This window comes from Jaculus jaculus, chromosome 20, assembly GCF_020740685.1.
Source record: "Jaculus jaculus isolate mJacJac1 chromosome 20, mJacJac1.mat.Y.cur, whole genome shotgun sequence".
Classification (NCBI taxonomy): Eukaryota; Metazoa; Chordata; class Mammalia; order Rodentia; family Dipodidae; genus Jaculus; species Jaculus jaculus.
This window is the reverse complement of record NC_059121.1, coordinates 17,249,125-17,274,892: the sequence shown is the minus strand read 5'-3', so window position 1 is coordinate 17,274,892 and position 25,768 is coordinate 17,249,125. Positions and strand designations below refer to the sequence as shown.

The 25,768-nt window shown below is 47.2% G+C and overlaps 1 protein-coding gene across 1 annotated transcript in view; it reads left to right on the top strand.

Moving 5' to 3' along the window:
- Positions 1-25,768, top strand: part of Ndufaf2 (NADH:ubiquinone oxidoreductase complex assembly factor 2) — a 142,068-nt gene that overhangs the window by 87,813 nt on the left and 28,487 nt on the right. The window contains exons 2-3 of the mRNA XM_045138965.1: positions 7,342-7,431; positions 13,217-13,257. Coding sequence (XP_044994900.1) covers positions 7,342-7,431; positions 13,217-13,257 — 131 coding nt within the window. The remainder of the gene's footprint in view (positions 1-7,341; positions 7,432-13,216; positions 13,258-25,768) is intronic.

The window sequence follows — 25,768 nt, the reverse complement described above, 5'->3', positions numbered from 1 at the left end:
AGAGTGACAGAGAGAGAGAGAGAGGAAGGAAGGAAGGAAGGAAGGAAGGAAGGAAGGAAGGAAGGAAGGAAGGAAGGAAGGGAGGAAGGAAGGGAGAGAACGGGCGCACCAGGGCATCCCAGCCACTGCAAACGAACTCCAGACACGTGTGCCACCTTGTGCATCTGGCTAATGTGGGTCCTGGGGAATCAAGCCTCGAACCAGGGTCCTTATGCTTCACAGGCAAGCACTTAACCGCTAAGCCATCTCTCCAGCCCAAACTGGACAGTTTTAATGAACAGCCCTGGAAACAGTTGTCAGAACGACAGATGCATGCTCAACTTGACCTGGCAATTCTTCGGGGAATTTGGCTTATCGATTGGCAGTTACCTGGAAAGATGCATTCATAAAGTTGTGCCTTGCAGCATTGTTTATGGTGGCAAAGATAGAGGATTACTTAAATGTTCCTCAGTAAAGACTTAGGAAAATATTATGACATGCCCATTCTGTGTACCGTATATGAACTTGTGTGTGTGTGTGTGTGTGTGTGTGTGTGTGTGTGTGTGTGTGTGTTTGCGCGTGTGGTGAAAGTAGAAAGGGGACCATGAGAAGAGAAGGAGAGGCCTTAAGGGAAGGTATAAAGAGGGGAAGAAAAAGAATACTGCAGGCTGCAGTGGTGGCTCTGCAGTTCAACATGCTTGCTTGCAAAGCCTGACAGCCTGGATTTGATTTCTCAGTACTCGTGTAAGATGGCAGGAGGCTGTGGCACGACCATTATCTATCTTCTTCTCTTCCTTTCCTTCCCCTCTTTCCCCTCCCCTCCCCTTCCCTATCTCTTTTTCAAATAACTGCGTCAATATTTTTTTTTAAATGGGACACATGCAACAGGAAAGCACAGGGGAGACTGTCCCGGGAGAAGTAGGAGACTAGCAAGAGGAAGGCAAGAGGCGTTCTCTCACTCGCTGTCTCTCTAAAAATAAAAATTAAAATTAAAAAAAGTTGGAATGCAAAAGGAAGGTGGCAAGGCAAATAAAAGCAAAGGTGGCACATATGTATGAAAAGACCACTGAAACCTCACTTTGCTGACTTAAAGGCTGAAACTTAGTTCAATGTCCAGTGCACGGAGTCATCGAGTTTTTACACTTAGTCACCCGTGGAATTTTAGGATTCAGCCCTATAAAGACTTAACCATAGGACGGCTGTGACAACAGAATGTTTTCAAATGAAATAAACACAGTCCAAGCAAGACTTTGATACTCGCCAGCCATTCGCCACCCACAGGAATTCCCTATTGGCTGTATTGTCTCTCATGCCCAAACCATGTGTTACTGGGTCTGTCTCAATAGGCCAGTGTGTTCTCTGTGGTTATTCCAAGATTGCTTTGGGGGACACAAGACAGCTCTTTAATTTTAACTTCTGTATCTACTGAATTTATTTGCGAACATAAAAGTATACAACGAGTCCATGAATGTGTAACTTTCAGGAAAAGGTAAAAGTGAAAGTGAAAAAAAAGACAAGTCTGTGGGAAATGCTGACTGTAATCCTGTAAGGATGCAGAGATGCGGTTTGAAGGGCAGCTTAGAGGTCACAAGGAAACGAGTTGCAGACACTCCATCCATTGCACGAGAAACCATGAGAGTGCCCGACCCGGTTTAGGACCTTCAGCTCCCAAGCCTCCTGCGCCGCTCTGTGACTTGACTTCCGTTTCCTATCCCAGAAGCCCAAACCTCTGTCACCTTCCCTAGGCTTGAAGATGATGGCACCATGTTCTTTGCTTTTTTAAGTAAAAAGCTTCCATAATTTTTCCCATTCCAAAAGGAATGGGAAATCTGTCATTGTCCCAAGGCAGTTAGCTCCATTAGTTTTAAAGTTCTCTATGTTCGAGAAATTGTACTGTTATTTCATTAATCTTTGACTCTGAATACCAGTGACCATTACAGCTTTCCTAAATTCAAACTTGTTTTGATTGTTTCAGTTAATGGAATTTACTCTTAAGCACAAGAACTGTATGCTGAGTGCTCACTGTGCACACCACTGTTGATTTTTCGAGGTAGCCTCTCGCTGTAGCCCAGGCTGACCTGGAAGTCACTGTGTAGTCTCAGGGTGGCCTTGAACTCACTGCGATCCTCCTACCTCTGCCTCCCGAGTGCTGGGATTAATGGCTTGCGCCACCACACTCAGGGAGTACACTACTCTTTACCTGTTATATTTGGATTTATTAGACCTAAACATCTATTAAATATTTTATCAGATTAATTTTCAGATGCAAATTAGACCCAAAAATTTGACTTGAGCACATATTTAAATTTATTATATTCACTAGAATGTAGGTTGATTTTTTTTTTTTTTTCTTTTTGCTGTGATAAGTGGTCGTGTCACAGGTATTGCAGTTTAAGCAAGTAAAGTGAGTGTATACATCTTTTAGAGGAAACGTAAACTCCACTTCCAATTCATGAAAATCATGCAAGTAGGATATATTCTTAAGGATGCAGTGGTTTTAAAAGCAGTTTGAGGGTAGCAATTCATATCTGATAATAAAGAATTTATTCCATGATAGTTTTGTATTACTACAAAAAGATGTGCACTTTTTGTTGTGTGTGGGTCCATCTGCCCCAGTACTTGTGGAGGTCGGAGGATAGCCTCGGGTGCTTGTGTCTCCTTTCACCTTCCTTGAGGACTAGAGACCCTTTGTTGTTCTGCTGCCGAGGGCACACCAGTGTAGCTGTGCCCTCGCTTCTGGACGGCCCTGGCTCACTTCCCATTGCCGTAAGTACGCTGGGATCCCAGACACAGGTGCGCTTGCAGTCTGGCGTAATTTCACTGCTGGGCTATTAAACTTGGCCCGCAGCCTTGCAAGCAAGCACCACCTCCCATTGGCCGTCTCTCCAGCCCCTAAGATGCACACTTTTACAAGTAGACATTTCTGCCACGTTTTTTGTAAATAAAGGATTTTTATGAATTAAGAATGAATTAAAGTAGCTCACTAAATGCTTTTGCTGTCTTTCTGTCTGTACAGAAATGGGTATGATTTGACTTTAAGAAAATATTTGGAGACTTTAAATGAAATTTTAAGACCTAAAACCAGGACTGAAAAGTTAAGTTTTGTTTCCCAAGTAGACAAATAAACTTGTCAGATGTATTACCTCTCTATCCCCCTGTGTGCTAACCTTATTGAGGTGCATGTGGAAGCTTATGGGCCACACATGTTCTTTCTGTTTTATGTTTCAGATGATTATTTCTCTTTCTTTAATTGTCACTATCACTTAAAAAACATATATTTCAACATTATGTAAGGACTCTGTGAAGACGTTTGTATTACACTCTCACAAGCCTTTGAAAATTGCTATGTAAACAGTATAGTGACTCTTCATGTAATATGTTTTTATGTATGAATGTAAAGAGCATATTTGTGAAAATATAGGTCCATATATTGAGGATCTACTGTGCAAGAAATCCAGCTGTCATTGCTATACAGGCTCCTTTCACCCTAATTCTTACCACATAGAGACTTTTAGTACCAGTTAATCCTCTGACTTTCTGGGATAAATTCTGGGTAAACTAAGGAAGAAGATAAATCTTCCTTACAAAACTTGGGAAACCTGTGTGTAAGGAGAAATCCAGCTGTTTAAATGAATTTGTAATGAAATGCAGAACTTCCCAAGCCACCACGAGCTTGTCTACGAGCTCCCAGCCTTTGTCTTGGTCTCGCTAAGCATTAAAGGAGGCAAACCCAGCGTCCGCCCTGTGCCGTCCCTTCTGTTCACACTCCTAGTTCTCGGTAGTAGAATTCCAGGGATCACAGGAGAGACGTTAGTAGGCAACAGTGTCAATTCTTTAATTATGTCACTCCATACGAATAGTGTGGGGATGGCCTACGAGTGGCAGGAGACAGGTGTGTTCTGTTCAGCCCAGAGTCCTGAGCCTGGCCTATCTAATTGCTGTTGAGTCAGACCGCGTGCCCGTCTTTTCCTTAATCCTGGGAACGTGCAGGCACGCTCCTTAGCTTCTGGAAAGTAGAAGGGCCTACCCAGCGTTACCCGCTCAGAGGTTTGGTGACGGGCAGACATGCTTTGAAGCCAGCGTTGAAGGGTATGGTCAGGACTTTCTGACAAACACAAGAACATAGTTGTAGGCCTTTTGTATGAACTTCAAATAAATAGGTACTAATTAACTTTTTACTTTTGAGGTGTGTAAGAAGTATTCTTATCCTGTTCTTAATTTCTCCACCTTGTTCTTTTTAAATAAAATGATGTTAGTATACATATTAATTGTACAAAGTAAGAGTTCATTATGACTTTTTTTTTTTTTCTCGAGGTAGGGTCTCACTCTGGTCCAGGCTGACCTGGAATTAACTCTGACATCTCAGGGTGGCCTCGAACTCATGGCGATCCTCCTACCTCTGCCTCCCGAGTGCTGGGATTAAAGGCGTGCACCACCACGCCCAGCTCTCATTATGACATTTTTATATAGCCTAACATATATTTGGGTCATAATCCTCCCCATTGCCATCCTTCTCACTTTCATGAATTTTTTGGCCATTTGTATTTCTTTGAAAAATGTCCATTCATATCATTTGCTAGTTTGTTGATTAAAGTCTTTATGTTTCTGACATTTGAATTTTTGAGTAATTTATATATTCTGAACGTTGCTCCATCATTTCCCCCCAGTCTGGAAGCTGTGTGTTCACTTGGGCTTTTTAATTTGATAGGATCCTATATCCATTCTTGATTTTATTTACCGAGCTGTCCTGTCCTATTGAGGACACTGTCGTCTGTGCCAGTGTCCTGATGTGTTTTGCCTATGTCTTCCTGTCCCACTGTGAATTTGTCTGTATATAGGATGAAAGACAGAGATCTAGTTTCAGTACTCTCCATAACGGTAGTGCATTTTCACAGCACTATGTGTTTGTGAGGCTGTCTTTTCTCCAGGTGCGTTTCTGGTATGCCTGTGGAGAATCACGTGGCTGTAACTCCGAGGGTTTCATCCCGTTCTCCTGCCCACATGTCTGACTTGTGTCAGGGCCGTCCATGGTCCTCTTACTCTGTGGCACTGTTGTCGTCACCTTCACGTTGCTGGCAGAAAGCACTCGATCAAAAGCAGCCGTTGGGAGGAAAGTTGCTTACTTGGCTTCCAGACTCGAGGGGAAGCTTCGTGTCAGCACTGGAAAACGAGGCATGAGTGCAGGTGGACATCACCTCCTGGCCAACCTCAGGTGGACACCTGCAGCAGGAGAGTGTGTCAGACACTGGCAAAGGACAGTGCTTAAGCCTGTCCCCAACCACACATTGCCTCCAGTAAGAGTCTCCCAAACTGCCATCAGCTGGGGAGCAGTCATTCAGAACACCTAGCTTACGGGGGGGTTCTCGAATCGAACCACCACGGGCACTGTGGTAGAATTTGGAGCCAGGCACTATGCTTTTTGCTTGGGAGTACTTTGGCTTGGTGGGATCTTTTATTCTTCTGTATGGATTTCAGGGTTGATTTTTCTAGTTCTATGACAAATATGGTGACTCTGACGATTGCATTGGATCCGAAGATTGTTCCATCACTATGGCCATAATAAAAGTATTAGTTCTGATCTACAAATCTGAGAGACTTTTGCTGTCTTCCTCAGTTTCTTCCTTCTGTGTTTTGTACTTTCATTGTAGAGGTTTTTCTCTTCCTTGATTAGGGTTAGTCCATTTTTTTTGTTGTTTTGTGAGGCTACTGTGAATGATAGTATTTTCCTGATTTCTTAGTGTATCTGTTATTGACAAATAGGAAAGCTATTGCTTTTTGTTGTTGTTGTTTTGTTTTCCGAGGTAGGGTCTCTGACCTGGAATTCCCAAATAGTCTCAGGGTGGCCTTGAACTCTGGGCAGTCCTCCTACCTCTGCCTCCCATGTGCTGGGATTAAAGGTGTGCGCCACCACGCCTGGCTCTGCTTTTGTTTGTTTGTTTGTGTTGCTACTTTGTTGAAATAGTTTACCAGATAGAAGGATATCTGATACCAGATACTTGCTGATAGAGTTGTCAAGGTCTTTTAATATAAGATCATATCACCTCCAAATAGGGATAGTTAAGTTTACCTTTTCTACATGAATATTATTGTTGTTAAATGATATTGTGCTCTGGTTAATAATTCAAGCACTATGTTCAGTAAGAGCAGATGGAGTCAAAATCTTTGTCTCCTTCCCAATTGGAGAAGAAATGATTTCAATTTTTCTACATTTAGTACAATGTTGGCTATTGGTTTGTCATATATAATCTTTATTGTGTTCAGGTATAATTTTTCTATTCTCATTTTTCTCAGGGCATTTTTCTTAAAGGTGTTTTAAATTTTATTAGAGGCTTTCTGAGCATTGTTGTAGAGAGCTCAGCGCTCCTAGGATGAACATCCAAACCAGACACAGCTTGTGGGAGGAAGGGATTTATGTCAGGCTTATAGATCCAGGGAAGTTCCATCAAAGGTAGCAAACACCAAATCAGCGCAAGCAGACCCCAGAGCTCTGTGTCTCTTTTTGGGCTGGACTTCAGATCTCCCCCTCCAATGACACCTTACGGCTGGATCCTAGGATCTACCTCCAGTGATACCTCCTCCAGCCACGCAGCTTAGATCCAGGATATAAGTTTAGTTTTAATACTTGGGTCCATGGGGGACATATGTTTAAGCTCCCACAGGCATCTGCTAGGGTGATCATGTGACTTTTGTCCTTGGTTCTCTATATGTGCCATGTTCCATATGGATTTTCAAGCATGCAGCCAGCCTTGCCATCTGCATTACGAAACAGCTTGGGACATCAAGGAGATGTCTATAGTTCTCCACCTTCTTCTTCTCTCTCTGCTCCCCCACTTCTGCATCTGCCCTTCCATCCAGGTGCTGATCTCTCACCCACTGCACCGGGCCTGAGGCTCACTAGTTGTCCCCTTCCCTGAGAGACAGTGACTCAGATGGGTCACAGAACCAAGTCAGTGTAATATGGGAGCTGGATGACAGAGCGGTCGTGTGGTCTGTTACATAGTTAACAGGGGCCATAGACACCAACCCCCTGGGCAGTCAGAGTAGCTGTGGACACCACCACTCTATACACTTGTGAATTTGAAGGCCTTAACTAGGTTATTATTTTTATTAGTCATTAGTGCCCCAAAGGGTTAATTGCTTTTTCTTTACATAGACTCTAACTTTATTCTATCAAAATAATTTTGCACATTATTGTCGAAATTTTAATACTTTTCCTGTAGCCCATAAATCTATTCTTTTTCCTGTCATCTCATTCTTTTACCAGGTGAAGTGATATACCGTTATCACACGAGAAGTTACTACCTATAGCAACTACTCTGGTGTAAAGTCATTTTAAATGTATTAATCTCTTTTGTCTTACAGGACAAACTATTCGAGAGAAAAGAATTGTCGAAGCAGCAAATAAAAAAGAAGTAGACTATGAAGTGGGGTCTATCCCAACAGAATGGGAAGGTGAGTTTATACTTTTAGTAGTATTTTCTGGGAGACAAATTACTTCTCTCAGTAAAAACCTTCTATATTTAAAAAAAAAAATTACTTAGGAGAGATAGAAAGAAGCAATGAGAAAGATGGAGAGAATAGGTGTGTCAGGGCCTCTAGCCACTGCAAACGAACTCCAGATGCATGCACCACTTTACGTACCTGGCTTACGTGGGTGCTGGGGAATCAAACCTGAGTCCTTAGGCTTTGCAGGCAAGCACCTTAGCCACTAAGCTTTCTCACCATCCTGATCATCTACTTTTTTTTTTTTTTTAACACATTGCATTTCTTTAAAATGTGTAGAGGTGAGAAACAGTTACTAAGGGAGCAAAGGAAATGCAGTGCATTAGCCAAGCTGGGATGCAGACGAAGCTCGCGTCCCGATCCTCAGGAGCACTCTTGCTTACTGAGCGGCGCGTGCCCGGCCCCAGTCCTGTTTCTAGCACACGTGAACCCCAGGCACCTGGGAAAGGAATGTGCTGTTCAGCCTTCATTCTCTCTGTCTTTTATTTTTATCTATTTATTTATGTTCACGCAGAGTGAGAAAGAGAGAGAAGGGAGAAAGAGAGAGAATGGGCATGCCAGATCCTTTTTTTATTTGCAAGGAGAGAGAGAGAATTCTCTTTTTTATACGGAAGTACTTACCATTTGGAATATTTGTCTGACAGTGCCACTGTTAGCAGACCTCATCTTTAGGCAAGAATGAATAACTGTCCATCCCTATATTGAGACTTGGAAATTAAGAAAAAATGCTGGACGCAGTGGCTCGTGCCTGAGATCCCAGCACTCACGCGGCTGCCACACGGAGAACGTCTCCATTTCGAGGCCTATCTGGACTTCAGTGTAAGAGACTGTCTCAAATGTCTCAGGGTGGCCTCGAACTCACAGTGATCCACCTGCCTCTGCCTCCCAAGTGCAGGGACTAGAGGCATGCGCCACCATGCCCAGCCTTATCGCTTCTTTTTACTTTTTATTGACAGCCTCCATGTATATACAGAATTTACCATGATCATAATCGCCTCCCACCATTCACGTTTCCCTTCTCCCTTGTCCCCTTCCATTGAACCTCTTCCTCTTTCCAACTACTCTCTGCTCTATTTTGATGTCATCCTTTTGTCCCCTCTTATTATGTAGGGCTTGTGTAGGTAGCTTTGGCCACTGTGAAGTCATGAATGCCATGGCCACTTTGTGGTATCTGGAAGACAGTATTACAAAGTGTAACCCCCCCCCCTTTTTTTGTTTTTTGTTTTTCGAGGTAGGGTCTCACTTTAGCCCAGGCTGACCTGGAATTCACTATGTAGTCTCAGGGTGGCCTCAAACTCATGGCGATCCTCCTACCTCTGCCTCCCGAGTGCTGGGATTAAGGGTGTGCGCCACCACGCTCAGCGCCTCCCCCTTATTTTGGCTCTTATATTCTTTCTGCCGCCTCTTCTGCAGTGGGCCCTACGCCTTGGAAGCTTGTGATAAAGACATCTCACATGGTACTGAACATGCCACTGTCACTTCTTAGCACTTTGCTGAGGTCTGAGTCTCCCCAGTGGCCTCTGCCATCTGAAAAGAGCAGCTTCTCTAACCATAAGTGAGAATAGCATTAATATGTGGACATAAACACAAGTATTTGGAGGGTCGTTTGGTGGACATACATATCCATTTAGCCAGACAACAGTAGCAGTTAACAGTAGTTATCTCTCTAGGACTCGTGACCCTCCCAGCCTTAGGCTTTTGATTAGATTTTCAATGCCAGGCAGGAATTGCCCTCTCATAGAGTAGGCTGTAAGTCTAGTCAGAGAGCCGTGGGTTGCCCACCCCCACAACAGGTGCCATCGCTGTACCAGTTGTACATTTGGCCTGGCTGGACAGCCATGGAACTTGCAGGTCCATGCTGGTTAAGACCAGTGATGACTTGTCCTCCCCAGCAGCCCGCACAGGTCTTCCCAGCATCCTGACGCTGGCCAGCCGGGGGGAGGCCTCCGGCGCAGCTCCAGCTCGGCCTCTCCGCGCCCTGCGGCCCAGGCGTGTGGAGTCTTCACCATTGGAGCCTTCCCGTCTAGATCAGCTTATCTCTGCGGCTAGAGCACGCAGAGTCGGTGGTTTGTAGCTAGTCATCTTCAGTCCCCCATCAAAGCTGTTTACGACAGAAGAGTCTGATCTATAGAGAAGAAACCTGAAACTAGTTTGCAGAGGTGTTTGTACCTGGAGAGACAGAGCACCCCCAGCTTTTCAGCAGCTTTCCAGTCCCCAGCTCAGCTTCTTCCCAGTAAAGCTCATGTACAGGTCTGAGTTCTGGGTTTAGACATCCTCTCGGTTTGCTTGCCAGTTCCCAGCGTAGCCCCTGGCCCATGGGACGGTCTCAGTAGATAATTCTGTGAACACGTGGATTGTAGCTTGAGTCAGCCTTTCATGGTGGCAACTAAAGAGCCTTCACAGAAACGCCGTCAAGTCTTACGCATTGCTTCACACTTGCCAGCTGTCGCTTGTGTTACTGATTTGTGCAGTGGCTCCAGAGTCCAGGTGAGCATTGCAGCAGCCCTTTAAGGCAGGCCTGTGTTCGTTCGTGTTGAGCAGGCCGAGCGTCTGAGGTCCAGACCTGGTAGTGTGCTGGATGACGCAGCTCTGTACGCATAGAGCCATTGCTTCCGGCAGACTCGCCCCACAGCCGCAGGCCGGCTGTAGCAGTGGCTGCATTTATCCCACGAGTGAGGGACAGGATCGTTTCAGTAAGAATGTCTTTTCCGTTTCTGCTTATTAGCCATGAGAGTACTAGAACTATGAGAAAAGAGAGAGCATGAGTAGATGGGATTTTTTCCTTAGAAATAAAAGCTATAAATTGACAACCTCTAGAAGAAGTAATTGAACTTTCTTATCAGTCTGTCCATTGTTATAAACTATATTTGCAATTCCCGAATAATGCTTCTGCCTTCTTAGAATGGGTGCATTTTGTCATTTCTTTTCCAATAATGGTGTAGAATTAAAATGTTCATAGGAATAAATTAAGTTATAAATAACAAATAGGTAATGGTCCACTTTTCAGCCCTGAGACTTTCAGAGAATTAGATTCAGTGTAACTATCCCATGGGGCATGCTCTTAAAATATATCAACCAAACACAGCGACAAAATGTTTTCATAGTGGCATGCATCAATTAAATACTAAAAATAAGGACTTTACAACATGAAAAATATAATGCAAGCAAACATCCACAGCACTGTATGCAGGAAAAGATGAAAAAAAACTTGTAAAGTAATTGATGCCAACACCCAATGAATCTAAGGTCTTTTCAGATCCAGATGAATAAAATTTGACATTTTTTAAATTATTGATATTAGAACGCTGGCACCTACGTACAAGTTGCTTACTGTCCTGAAAATGGGTTAATCCGTGTGACTCTTCACACAGAGTGAGCTGTTCAGACCTGTGCATTCGTAGAGCTTCCAATCTGTGGTGGGAGAAAGACCAGTAAACTCAGTAACTGTGTGACATGCTGGTAGGAATTGAAAATAAAACAGGAAAGGCTACATAACGTATTTAGGAAGGGTTTGCAGTTCAGAAACGAAGGTTTTTAGAATAGGTCTTGCTTTATGCAAAGACTGCAGGAAGTGGCCACGCCCACAACCAGCCCAGGACATGTTCATGAAGCAGCAAATGCTCTGAGCTGAAACCTGCTTAGACGGTGAAAGACCATCAGGGAAGCCACTGTGGCTGGGATGAAAGGCTACAGAACGTGAGACATTATTAGGCAGGCCCCGTCCTGTGCATTCCACGGGCTGCTGTAAGGGCCGCAGCCTTCACCGTGAGTGAGATCGGAAGGCGCTGGGCAGTTTGAAGAATCGTCACATGCACAGCGTCACTCTCGTTGCTAAGTTGTCAAAGAATGGAGTCAGGATGTTTTCCTAACCCTTAGAGCAGAGAATTGTGGATCGGACCAGCACGACAGTAGGACTTGGAAGAACTGGTCACGTTGAAGATGTGTTGTAAACGTAGAGCTGACGGGGTTTGCCGATCAGCTGGCTGCAGCGTGTGCGAGGAGGTCGGTGGTCACTGCTGACCTCCTAACCCTCTGGCCGGGACAGAGAGACGTGGCTGTTAATTGTGAGAGAGAGGAGCAAATTAGGAGGGAAATGAAACAAATTTTGGAAGTGGTAAGTTTGAGATGCTGATTTGACATCCAGGTGGATGTGTTGTTGGTGGGAATTTCTGGGTTAGAAATAAAATTTGAGACTGCCAGCAAACAGATGTTGCCGCAGCTGTGCGACTAGGTGGGGTCGCGCAGCGCGCTGAGGGTAGCTAGAGCCTGCAGAGGCCAGAGGCTGCGCTCTGCGTCCCTCCCAGGTGTGGGACAGAGGAGACATGCAGGAGAAGCCGGAAAATCACTAGAGAAATGTTGGACCTCACACTCCGGAAGCCAGTTATCAAGAAGGAAGCCGTGATGAACAGTGTCCGAGGAAGACTGAAATTCTGCTATTTGCCACTTGCCATTCTAGCCACAGGAAGCAGCTGCTTGCTGCGTGAGAAGAAAACCTTACACAATGAAACTTTGCAGGGCCGCAGGGACGGCTTAGCACCTCGCTGCTGGTCTTCAGAGTCTTAATGTGTGGCCAGATGCACAGTGGCATGCATCTGGAGGCCCTGACATACTCTTTTTCTCTTTCCCTCCTCTCTTCCTCTCCCTGCTTGCAAATAAAGAAATTAAAATTTTTTCAAAGTTTTAGATAAGTTTGACAATTACTATTTCAAATTTCCAGAATAATAATGATATAGCCATTGCGTTGATATTTACTTTATTGTGATTTGTCCTATATGCCATAAATACACTAAATAGAATTCAGATGATTGAGTTGTGATTTTTTATTTTATTTTATTTATTTGAGAGAAAGAGAAAGAGACAGTGAGGGAGAATGGGCATGCCAGGGCCTTCAGCCACTGCAAACAAACTCCAGATGCCTGTGCCCCCTTGTGCATCTGGCTTAAGTGGGTCCTTGGGAATTGAACCTGGGTCTTTAGCTTTGCAGGCAGGTACCTTAACCACTAAGCCATTTCTCCAGCCCCTGAGTTGTGATTTTGAAAACTATCCCCTTTATCCTTCATACACTTGTGTTTATTAAGGACATAGGTCACCACGTTGCATCATGTGCTTGTATGGTTATTTTCTGCGCACCTCTCACTGTACACCCTCATCGACATTTTGTTATTAAGGACACAGGTCACACATTCCGTCGTGTGCTTGTTTGGTTGTTTTCTGCACACCTCTCACTGTACACCCTCATCGACATTTTGTTATTAAGGACACAGGTCACACGTTACGTCATGTGCTTGTATGGTTGTTTTCTGCGCACCTCTCACTGTACACCCTCATTGACATTTTGTTATTAAGGACACAGGTCACACGTTACGTCGTGTGCTTGTATGGTTGTTTTCTGCACACCTCTCACTGTACACCCTCATCGACATTTTGTTATTAAGGACACAGGTCACACGTTACACCATGTGCTTGTATGGTTGTTTTCTGCGCACCTGTCACTGTACACCCTCATCGACATTTTGTTATTAAGGACACAGGTCACACGTTACGCCGTGTGCTTGTATGGTTGTTTTCTGCACACCTCTCACTGTACACCCTCATCTACATTTTGGCTCCTACTGTAACTCTGGTATTTAACGTAGCGTATCATAGGTGCTCAAAACAGGTTACAGGCAGGGAAATAAAATGTTGGTGTAAATGACAGAGAACCAACTTTTAAATACTATATATTTCTTTCCAGCGTGGATTAGAAAAACAAGGAAGACCCCACCAACGATGGAGGTAAGAAACACAGGAAAATATTCAGACTGCATGTTCTTATGATACTGTATTTCTCAACTGAGAGCTTGTACTCCCAAAAATAGATAAATTTTTAGAAAAAATATGATGTATCTCTCCAAATTTTTTTAGTCTAGAGAAAATAATTTTCAAATATGTATAATGAAGTAATATATTAATACAACTTTTTTTTTTTTTTTTTGGCTTTTTGAGGTAGGGTCTCACTGTAGCCCAGGCTGATCTTGGAATCACTAAGGAATACAACTTTTTTTGTTGTTTGTTTGCTTGTTTTTTTTTTTGAGGTAGGGTCTCACTCTAGCCCAAACTGACCTGGACTTCACTATGTAGTCTCAGGGTGGCCTCGAACTCATGTTGATCCTCCTACCTCTGCCTCCCGAGTGCTGGGGTTAAAGGCATATGTCACCACACCTGGCTTAGTACAACATATTAACATTGTACACTAATAAGATATTACAGAATAAAATAAATACACATTTTATGGATAAAAACATGGTTTAAGCCTAAGTGTATTGGTACATGCCTATAATACTCGCTACTCAAAAAGCCAAACAGGAGGATGGCAAGCTTGAGGCCCACCTGAATGGTATCACACCAGCCTAGCATGGGCAAGGCTGTGCGTTCATCCCCTAGGACCACAACAAGTAAAGTAAGATAAAGTAAAATTAAAATAATGGCAGGGCATGTTATGTGCTAGCTTGGTGATGGACTGTTTGCCTAGGGTACGTGGAGCCCTGGGTCCAGTCCCTACGCTGAGGCGAAACCAAACCCTTGAGAGCGTGTGGACTTAGTTGCAGCTTGTTTTCCATGGCCCGGGGGGTCCTCTGCTGACATACATGCTTTCGTGGAAAAATTTGAGAACACCATGCCTCTTGGTCCTATCCAAGGCATGGCCTTATATTGCCCTTAATTTTATATATTTAACCTTCTGCAGTATCCAAAGGGGTTTTCAAATGTACAGTTGAGAAAATGGCATGTAATACTCAGTATTTAATAGTTGAGTTGGGTTTTAATGTAAAACTTTAAAGCTCATACTTTTAGTGGTAAAAATTTAAAGTATACAATGCCATGCACATGTGTTTCAGAAACATTCTCTCATAACTTTTTATTTTTAATACTCTATCATAGAGTTCTAAGTTATTTGGTGAGAAATTAAGTATTTCATAAAAGGAGAGTCTTCAAATGCATTACCGTGCTGCCTTAACTAATTTCTGTCTGGAGACATTCCCCTTGTTTTACTCTCTGGGATTTTTCTCCTGCATACTGACCTCGCGTGGGAGTTTGAATGTCAAATGTCCTCCGTAGCCTCATGTGTTTGGGATTAAGCCTCATGTGTAATCCCCATCTGGTGGAGCCTTTGCAAGGTGGACGCTTGCTGGTGGAGGGCTGGCACTGGGCCAGGCTTGGGCGCTTTATAGTCGAGTCCTGCTTGCCAGTGCTAGTGCCCTCGCTCCCTCTGCTTCCTCCCCACTGCTGTGCAGACGTGACACCCACCTCTCTGTTCCTGCCATGCTCTCTTTCTCGGCTGTGATGGCCATTTTCCCTCAAAGTGGAAGCCAGAAGAAAACCCTTTCCTTCCATGAGCTGCTTCGGGTCTGATGTTCTGTCCCGGCAATGGGAAGGTGACTGCTTCGCTTTGCCAGTGTTCCTTTGGCTAGGGTCTGGACGAGTGCGGCCTTGGTGCACTTCCAGCATGTGCTGCTTCTGCCTCAGTCACTTTTTTCTCAGATCTCTCTCTTATTCATCAATAAACATTGAAATAGACGATATCATTGCGGTGAGAGTGATGGCTTAGCAAAGCCTAAGGACCCAGGTTCAATTTTCGAGAACCCACATAAGCCAGATGCACAAGGTGGCGCACATGTCTGGAGTTCTTCTGCAGTGGCTGGGGGCCCTCGTGTGCCCTTTCTCTTTCTCTCTACCTGCCTCTTTCTTCCTTCCCCTCTCTCTTTCAAATAAATAAATATAATATTTTTAAAACATATATTATTTTGGGCTAGAGAGATAGCTTAGCGGTTAGGGTACTTACCTGATAAGTTTAAGAACACATGTTCACATCTCCAGGTCCCGTGTAGCCATATGCATGACACAAAGCATGCAGTGTCGCACATGTGTCTGTAGGTCATTCACAGCAGCTAATCATACCCATTCTCTCTCTGTGTGCCTTTTTCATCCGCTCTGAAATATGCCGGCGGGGGGGGGGGGGAGGGAGGTTCAGCAGTGGGATGGATAGAGGACCCGAATCCCCTTCATCTTGGCTATAAGAGCCATGGCTCCCCATCTCATAACTTTGAAAGGCTTCTTTAGTAGAAATATTCACATGAAAGTGATTGGATGGAGGAACATACAATAAACAGAACTGAGGCACCATTGCTATAAATGTCAGGTAATTCCAGTACTGAGACAGCTCAGAGTGGGGCCAGTCACTGAATCTGAGACTTATGTTTGAGTGCGCAAGAAGAGCCTTTCATGTTGTCCCCTGTCTGATGTAGTGTGCCCCTCTGCACACGCGCACCTTTCACGTCGTCACGTCTGATGCAGTGTGCCCCTCTGCACACGCGCACCTTTCACGTCGTCACGTCTGATGCAGTGTGCCCCTCTGCACACGCACACCTTTCACGTCGTCACGTCTGATGCAGTGTGCCCCTCTGCACACGCACACCTTTCACGTCGTCACATCTGATGCAGTGTGCCCCTCTGCACACGCACACCTTTCACGTCGTCCCCTGTCTGATGCAGTGTGCCCCTCTGCACACGCGCACCTATCACGTCATCCCCCGTCTGATGCAGTGTGCCCCTCTGCACACGCGCACCTTTCACGTCGTCCCGTCTGATGCAGTGTGTCCCTCTGCACACGCGCACCTTTCACGTCGTCCCGTCTGATGCAGTGTGTCCCTCTGCACACGCGCACCTTTCACGTCGTCCCCCGTCTGATGTAGTGTGTCCCTCTGCACACGCGCACCTTTCACGTCGTCCCCCGTCTGATGCAGTGTGCCCCTCTGCACACGCGCACCTTTCACGTCGTCCCGTCTGATGTAGTGTGTCCCTCTGCACACGCGCACCTTTCACGTCGTCACGTCTGATGCAGTGTGCCCCTCTGCACACGCGCACCTTTCACGTCATCCCCCGTCTGATGTAGTGTGTCCCTCTGCACACGCGCACCTTTCACGTCGTCCCATCTGATGTAGTGTGCCCCTCTGCACACGCGCACCTTTCACGTCGTCCCCCGTCTGATGTAGTGTGTCCCTCTGCACACGCGCACCTTTCACGTCGTCCCCTGTCTGATGCAGTGTGTCCCTCTGCACACGCGCACCTTTCACGTCGTCCCCTGTCTGATGCAGTGTGTCCCTCTGCACACGCGCACCTTTCACGTCGTCCCATCTGATGTAGTGTGCCCCTCTGCACACGCGCACCTTTCACGTCGTCCCCCGTCTGATGTAGTGTGTCCCTCTGCACACGCGCACCTTTCACGTCGTCCCCTGTCTGATGTAGTGTGTCCCTCTGCACACGCGCACCTTTCACGTCGTCCCCTGTCTGATGTAGTGTGTCCCTCTGCACACGCGCACCTTTCACGTCGTCCCCCGTCTGATGCAGTGTGTCCCTCTGCACACGCGCACCTTTCACGTCGTCCCGTCTGATGCAGTGTGTCCCTCTGCACACGCGCACCTTTCATGTCGTCCCGTCTGATGTAGTGTGTCCCTCTGCACACGCGCACCTTTCACGTCGTCCCCCGTCTGATGCAGTGTGTCCCTCTGCACACGCGCACCTTTCACGTCGTCCCGTCTGATGCAGTGTGTCCCTCTGCACACGCGCACCTTTCACGTCGTCCCGTCTGATGCAGTGTGTCCCTCTGCACACGCGCACCTTTCACGTCGTCACGTCTGATGCAGTGTGTCCCTCTGCACACGCGCACCTTTCATGTCGTCCCCCGTCTGATGCAGTGTGTCCCTCTGCACACGCGCACCTTTCACGTCGTCCCGTCTGATGCAGTGTGTCCCTCTGCACACGCGCACCTTTCATGTCGTCCCGTCTGATGTAGTGTGTCCCTCTGCACACGCGCACCTTTCACGTCGTCCCCCGTCTGATGCAGTGTGTCCCTCTGCACACGCGCACCTTTCACGTCGTCCCCCGTCTGATGTAGTGTGCCCCTCTGCACACGCACACCTTTCACGTCGTCCCGTCTGATGTAGTGTGCCCCTCTGCACACGCGCACCTTTCACGTCGTCCCCCGTCTGATGCAGTGTGTCCCTCTGCACACGCGCACCTTTCACGTCGTCCCCCGTCTGATGTAGTGTGCCCCTCTGCACACGCACACCTTTCACGTCGTCCCCCGTCTGATGTAGTGTGCCCCTCTGCACACGCGCACCTTTCACGTCGTCCCCCGTCTGATGTAGTGTGTCCCTCTGCACACGCGCACCTTTCACGTCGTCCCCCGTCTGATGCATTGTGTCCCTCTGCACACGCGCACCTTTCACGTCGTCCCGTCTGATGCAGTGTGTCCCTCTGCACACGCGCACCTTTCACGTCGTCACGTCTGATGCAGTGTGTCCCTCTGCACACGCGCACCTTTCACGTCGTCCCCCGTCTGATGCAGTGTGTCCCTCTGCACACGCGCACCTTTCACGTCGTCACGTCTGATGTAGTGTGTCCCTCTGCACACGCGCACCTTTCACGTCGTCCCCCGTCTGATGCAGTGTGTCCCTCTGCACACGCGCACCTTTCACGTCGTCCCGTCTGATGTAGTGTGCCCCTCTGCACACGCGCACCTTTCACGTCGTCCCGTCTGATGCAGTGTGTCCCTCTGCACACGCGCACCTTTCACGTCGTCCCCCGTCTGATGTAGTGTGTCCCTCTGCACACGCGCACCTTTCACGTCGTCCCGTCTGATGTAGTGTGCCCCTCTGCACACGCGCACCTTTCACGTCGTCCCGTCTGATGTAGTGTGTCCCTCTGCACACGCGCACCTTTCACGTCGTCCCCCGTCTGATGCAGTGTGTCCCTCTGCACACGCGCACCTTTCACGTCGTCACGTCTGATGTAGTGTGTCCCTCTGCACACGCGCACCTTTCACGTCGTCCCCCGTCTGATGTAGTGTGTCCCTCTGCACACGCGCACCTTTCACGTCGTCCCGTCTGATGCAGTGTGTCCCTCTGCACACGCGCACCTTTCACGTCGTCCCCCGTCTGATGCAGTGTGTCCCTCTGCACACGCGCACCTTTCACGTCGTCCCCCGTCTGATGTAGTGTGTCCCTCTGCACACGCGCACCTTTCACGTCGTCCCATCTGATGTAGTGTGTCCCTCTGCACACGCGCACCTTTCACGTCGTCACGTCTGATGCAGTGTGTCCCTCTGCACACGCGCACCTTTCACGTCGTCCCCCGTCTGATGCAGTGTGTCCCTCTGCACACGCGCACCTTTCACGTCGTCACGTCTGATGTAGTGTGTCCCTCTGCACACGCGCACCTTTCATGTCGTCCCCCGTCTGATGTAGTGTGCCCCTCTGCACACGCGCACCTTTCACGTCGTCCCGTCTGATGCAGTGTGTCCCTCTGCACACGCACACCTTTCACATCGTCCTCCGTCTGATGTAGTGTGTCCCTCTGCACACGCGCACCTTTCACGTCGTCCCCCGTCTGATGCAGTGTGTCCCTCTGCACACGCGCACCTTTCACGTCGTCCCGTCTGATGCAGTGTGTCCCTCTGCACACGCGCACCTTTCACGTCGTCCTGTCTGATGCAGTGTGTCCCTCTGCACACGCACACCTTTCACGTCGTCCTGTCTGATGCAGTGTGTCCCTCTGCACACGCGCACCTTTCACGTCGTCACGTCTGATGTAGTGTGTCCCTCTGCACACGCGCACCTTTCACGTCGTCCCCCGTCTGATGTAGTGTGCCCCTCTGCACACGCGCACCTTTCACGTCGTCCCGTCTGATGCAGTGTGCCCCTCTGCACACGCGCACCTTTCACGTCGTCCCCCGTCTGATGTAGTGTGCCCCTCTGCACACGCGCACCTTTCACGTCGTCCCCCGTCTGATGTAGTGTGTCCCTCTGCACACGCGCACCTTTCACGTCGTCCCCCGTCTGATGTAGTGTGTCCCTCTGCACACGCGCACCTTTCACGTCATCCCCCGTCTGATGTAGTGTGCCCCTCTGCACACGCGCACCTTTCACGTCGTCACGTCTGATGTAGTGTGTCCCTCTGCACACGCGCACCTTTCACATCGTCCCCCGTCGGATGTAGTGTGCCCCTCTGCACACGCACACCTTTCACGTCGTCCCCCGTCGGATGTAGTGTGCCCCTGTGCACACATTGCAGAGCACACACACCTTTTCCTTCCTCCTCACCCTCTCTGATATTTTTCCCTCAATTTATAGATTCCTTGTCCATCTCTTTCATTTCCTTGAAAAATCATCTATTGAACAATCCAGTCCCTTTGAATTGTGTGTGCATCAGTCTGAGTTCTGCTGATCTTTTGCTCTTGGTTCAGTTCAACATGTGTCTTGGTCCTTTTTCACCCAGTACCATCACATCAGGGACAGCCTCATCTAGAAGCTAGAGAGTCATGTCTGGTCTTTTGTTGAGAATGTAAGAACTGCTTCATAAGAACACTGGGAACACGGTGTCTGCCTGTCTTCTTGTGATTGTCTTTGATGCCCATCCAGTTCATTGAAGATAGCCTCCTTTTTCTTCAAACCTGTTAGAACTTGTTAGTTTTCAAGTCTCTTAAATCATTTTAGAACCTTTCTTCTTTACAAATCTCTAAGTGCAAATAAACGTCTGCACATATCACTATGCACTGTGGCTGAGAGTTAACTAGAGCCGCTAGAATGCCGCTGAGAACAGCATCCGAAAACATAAAGTTCCTTAGGACACGCTCCACATGACCTTTAGGCACTTCAAAGTATAGAAATGTTGACTAGACCTGGAAGCTTGAGGAAGGAGGGTGGAATTTGAGACCAGCCTGGGTTACATAATTATATTATACCTTGTTTCAAAAGAAAAACCTACAGGGGCTGGAGAGGTGGCTTAGAGGTTAAGGCTTTGCCCGGGAAGCCTAAGGGCCGGGTTCTATTCCCCAGCGCCCATGTAAGCCAGATGCACAAGGTGGTACGTGTGCCTGGAGTTGGTTTGCGGTGGCTGAAGACCATACCGTGCTTATTCTCTCTGTCTCTATCTGCCTCTTTCTCAAAAGAAATAAATAAAATATTATTTTTTAAAACTCGACAGAGTGCTGGCGCGTCATGTTACGGAAGAGTGACATTGGCGGCAGGAGTGTGTGTCGTGGGCTCGGGTGTGCCCTTGTGCTGAGGTGTCCCCGCTGCCCTCGGTGACATCACTCATTCTTACAGGGCTTCCGCCCGGCCTCAGCATTTTTACTCGCTAGACCAAGGGCCTCAGCAGTCACGTTCAGAACCCTGAGCTGCCTGATGCTGCTGACACCCCGTCAGACTTTGGTTGGCAGGAATTGATAGCCTCATTCAAAGGTGGGTATGTAAATTCAAAAGCCCCGAGTAGCTGAGAACAGCCTTTCGTGAAAGGGGAAACGGAATCACAGGACTCCCTCTTCCGTCGTTATTCACACTGGCTGTCACCTTGGAAGGACCTCGAGTCCGCTAGCTTCTGGGCATGCCTGTGAGGGGGCTTCTTGATGAGGTTCTTTGAGGAGGGAAGGCCCTCCGTGCTCGTGGGCGCCATCGTTCCCCGGGCCAGCTCTCGGACTGCATGAGAAGGAGAGAGAACTGCGCCGGCGTCACCGCCCTCTGCCTCTCACTGCGGGCAGACTGAGCAGCAGCCTCGCGTAAAACCTCCTTCCTTAAGTAGTGTCTGGCCAGGTACCTGGTCATCGCAGCGAGGCAGCAACTGATACGGACTTGCTGTGATGTGAGGAAGGCATAGAGAATCCACAAGTAAGATATCTTTAACAGCACCACAGCCAAGACAAATAGGACAAAAAATACTGAGCAAGCGCCTTGACAACAGTAGCCACAGCATAGAAAAAGATGTCTAATATGGGTTGGAGAGTTGCCTGCAAAGCCACAGGACACAGGTTTGATTCCTCAGTACCCACGTAAAGCCAGATGCACAAGCTAGCGCTTGTGTCTGGAGTTTGTTTGCAGTGGCTAGAGGACCTGGTGTGTCCATTCTGTCTCTCTCTCTTCTTTCTTTCTCTCCAATAAATAAGTAAACAGTAATGTCTATATTTGTTCATCTTTTTTGACAATACTGGAAGTGAGGTAGCTCAGGAATTAAGACTTTTCCTATCCGGACTCTTGCTTCATTGGAGGCCACTGATAGAAAATGCTTAAAGTGCACGTCTTTAATCCCAGCACTTGGGAGGCAGAGGTCAGAGGGTCTCTGTGAGTTCAAGGCCACCCTGAGACTACAGAGTGAATTCCAGGTCAGCCTGGGCTAGAGCAAGACCCTACCTCTAAAAGAAAAAAAGAAAATACTTAAAAGTATTTCTTTTGGACTAACAAAATACTTGGAAACAATTTCTATTTGAAAAAGCAGTTATGTTTACTGCCAGTTATTGACAAAGTACATGATTCCATAGTAGCATTGCAGATGGGAGGAAAGAAAGCTACTAGAAAGAAAGAGAAAAAGAACGAAAGCTATTAAAAGTCGGCCTAGTTCATGTTTCATGCATGGTTCATAAGAGGGAAAAGAAAATTCTAGAAACCAGTAATGGCTTGAAATGCTGTTGGAGTAAGGCTGGAGAGATGGCTCAGCAGTTAAGGCACTTGCCTGCGAAGCCTCATGATTAGGGTTCAGTTCCCCAGTACCTACGTAAAGCCAGAGGGACAAAGTGGCGCATGCATGTGGGGTCCATGTGCAGTGGCTGGAGTCCCTGGTGTGCCCATTCTCTCTGTCTCTCTCCTATCTCTCTCTGCTTGCAAATAAATAGATAAGATATTTAAAAAGAAGAAAGATGGGGTAGATGGGCTGGATCATATACCTGACCTTGTTCTTGAATCTGGACTTGTTTTTGTCCAGGTCACAGGTAATTTGACAGCAACTGGAATGTACATGGATTTGAAATGACTGCCAGAGTCCTGATGCATGGTTTTATAGGAAGGAATGGAACTGCAAAGGGAAAGCGTAGGAGATGGCTCGGTCATTATGATGCCAGCATAAGAAGTTGAGTGAAGTAAGCGCTCGATTGCATCATGCATATTTAAAATCACCTATTACATCCCTCTCCACTGAGATAGTTGTCCAAACAGCTGAAGAGAATTGGCTGTAATTACCCATCTCTCACTCCACACTGCAATCAGCTTTATGAAGTGGAGAAGCCGCCAGGGCCTGGTTCAGGCTTCTGCTCCCATGGACAGTGTTTGCATGGACTGCCTGCCTCTGCCTCTGGTTGTTTTGTTGTTGTTGTTTTTTCTCTTTCCTCCCCCATTGTGATTCGTTTGGCACAACAATAGCTGCATTGTGGTCAAATGCTGCTGGCCCCGCAGCTTCCCTTTTGTTTACTCTTGTCGTCGCTCTGCTCTGGCTTACAATGTGTCGATCTTGCAGTTGGACATTCAGAGAACAGACTTCTGGATTCCTGGGCTCACTTCAGTGCTGTCTCCAAGAAGCTGACATTTATTAAGTTCGCTGTGTTCAGTATTATTAGGCTCATTTTATAAGTTGCAGAATTGAAACGTCTTGAGTTTGACATTTTGCATAAATAGCCCTACTTTCCTATTGGCTTAAATTGCAAAGATGAAATACATCCCTGTGGAAAAATAGGTCCCCTGCCCTTACTCCTCATAATATTTTTAGGAATGTGGTAGAAGCTGATAAGAAAATTTCAACACCAGGATATAAAATCACTCATTAAAAACTAAATGAGTTAGACCTCCATGTATCTATATGGATTAATCTCAGAAAACATGATATTGAGCAAACAGAAGCAAATTACAGGTTTCATACAGTATGCCATTTATAGGAAGCTTATAAGTAGGGGAAGAATAATAGACATCCAATTAAAATGTGAGTTAGGCCCTGAGTCCAGTCCCACGTCTCATGGAAATGACAGTAGAGGGATGTGTTCTAGCCATAACTGGACAAGGTCAGTGAAAACTGAAAGGAGAACTGTGGCAGTGGTTTAGAAGCCAGTGAGCGCGTGGATAAATGGCAGGAGCCTGAAGCGAGCCAGCAGGAAGGAAATCCAAGAGGGAGGCCCGTTCAAACCACACAACCTCACGATCCTCAGCACCTGGCAGTGCTGGGTGCCCTGAAAGTGCTTGGTCAGCCGCTGAGCGCCGTGACCTGGTTGAAATCTGTTTAAGTGGCAGTTAGACACCAGCCAGTAAATACAGAAGAAAGAAAGAGTTGGAAATCACCTTTTCCATTATGAAGTAACTGTTGGCCATATGCTCATATTCTTTCAGGCAAGAGGTCTGAGGTCTCAGAGCACCTCCCTATAGGTTACTTATTAATTACAAACAAAAAAGAAAAATAGGGCTGGAGAGATGGCTCAGCGGTTAAGTGCTTGCCTGTTGAAGCCTAAGGACCCCAGTTCGAGGCTCGGTTCCCCAGGTCCCACGTTAGCCAGATGCACAAGGGGGCGCACGTGTCTGGAGTTCGTTTGCAGAGGCTGGAAGCCCTGGCGCGCCCATTCTCTCTCTCTCTCTCTGTCTTTCTCTCTGTGTCTGTCGCTCTCAAATAAAAAAAAAAAATAGAAAAAAGAAAGAAATAAAAGAGAAATACCTTCTTAATAGACAAATCCAGTGGATAAAACCATAACCATGTGGTCAAAAGTTTTAAGGACAGGCCTAATATTACATAGGCTTCCCTATTTGGGGCAGAAATAAGACATTATTTCTATAATAATCTTCCAAAAATGCGTAACTCTCATCATTACGGATCAACCAGAAAACATAAATTGCAAGACATTTCATTAAACGTCAGTGTCATGCGCTGATAAACATAACAACTAAATGTCATATGAAAGGTGTGGGGGTGGTATTTTCTATAAAGGACATTCTAAATGAACCATATGTTAAATAATAAGAGGAGCATGCTATTAAGTTTCCTTTATGACGGTGTGCAGTGGAGGCAGTATTCTTCCTGGGTCCTTTTCCACCCATCGAAGAACGGAACGGAAGACAGCGAAGGGAACGAAGGACGACTTATGCAGGACGTCAACAGTTTGAGCAAGAATTAGACCCTGCTGCCTTGGCGGCTTTGCCAACCAGGCAGGAGCCAGAGGCTGCCGAGGCCACAGGTCTGTTAGGTCTCTCTCTGGGGCAGAAGAGAGTCTGGTGCCAAGTCGAAGCAGGTCTGGCCTAGAGCAGCAGGCGGGAGCCAGTTCAGTGTGCAGAGTACTTGTGGATCCAGGGCTCCCGAATCCAGCCCCCCGATCTCAGGGCGTTCTCAGAGGCAGGAGTGTGCAGCCCCCCAGGAGCTCCGGGGCCTCGGGTCTGTCCGCCCTCCCTCTCTTCAGAATCTGGGCATCTGTGTGCCCAGGATCTGAGTGCAAGGGTCCCATTGGAACATGCAAGAAAGGTGAAATGGAAGGCAGTCAGAAGCACCCAGTGTCCATTCTCACTCCAGCTGTTCTCTGGGAAAGGGGCCCTTCCCTCCCAGACAGCTAGGGCAGACAGCCGTGCGTGCGGGCTTTGTCTCGGAGCTGCTCGTGCAGATCACAGACAGGAAGGAGAAGGCTGGCTTTCCCAGCTCCCAGCCAGGCATGGGCTGTGCTGTCAGGCCGACAGCTGGAAGGTTACTACTGTGAGAGGGAAGAGAATCCGGATTTGCAATACGAATTTGAGGGGCGCCATTCTGAAGATAGACCATGAGCAGGCTAAAAATGAGATTGTACATGGGAGACCTGAGAATAGAGACCAACAGTCCTCCATGCCCCAGGCAGGTTTTAGAAGATGCTCTGGGGTTCTGACCAGCCAAGAAGGACCCAAACCCTGAGCTAAATTGCTAGGAAACTGAGTTCAGACGCCTCCTCTGTGGCATCATAACCACCACCCAGCTCGACCTTGACATACTTGACACCTGGGGAGCATCTAAATTGAAAGACAGAAACCTATGCAAATATGTAAACAGGAAAAGGCAACTGGATAAAGCTAGCTAAGTAAAAAGTTAACTCCTGTCCTCAGATGCAAACGAGAACGTGTTGCTTCATAAGAAAAGGAGAATTCCCCTGGGGGGGATGTGTACTAGAAATAAAATACTGAATGGGAGGGTGATAACCTTATATTAAAGATGTTTCCTACGAGGTAGGGCAAAACCCAGTGACGGCCAGCGGAAGGGAGAGCGGAGGGCCAGCAACACCACAAGCTAGAAAATTTAGCCCAGTTCCGGCGTCGTCAGCATTTGGTTGGGGTAGGATATGCCAGGTCCCCTTTCCCAAGAAGTTATTTAAGAGTAAACAAACAAAAAGGTAAGAATGAGGTCCGAGAAACGAAATTGCAGCTAGGGCAAAAGGAATTAGAGCGCAAGAGCAGCTGGGCTGGTGGTGGTGAGTAGGATCTGTGAGAATTGTTCT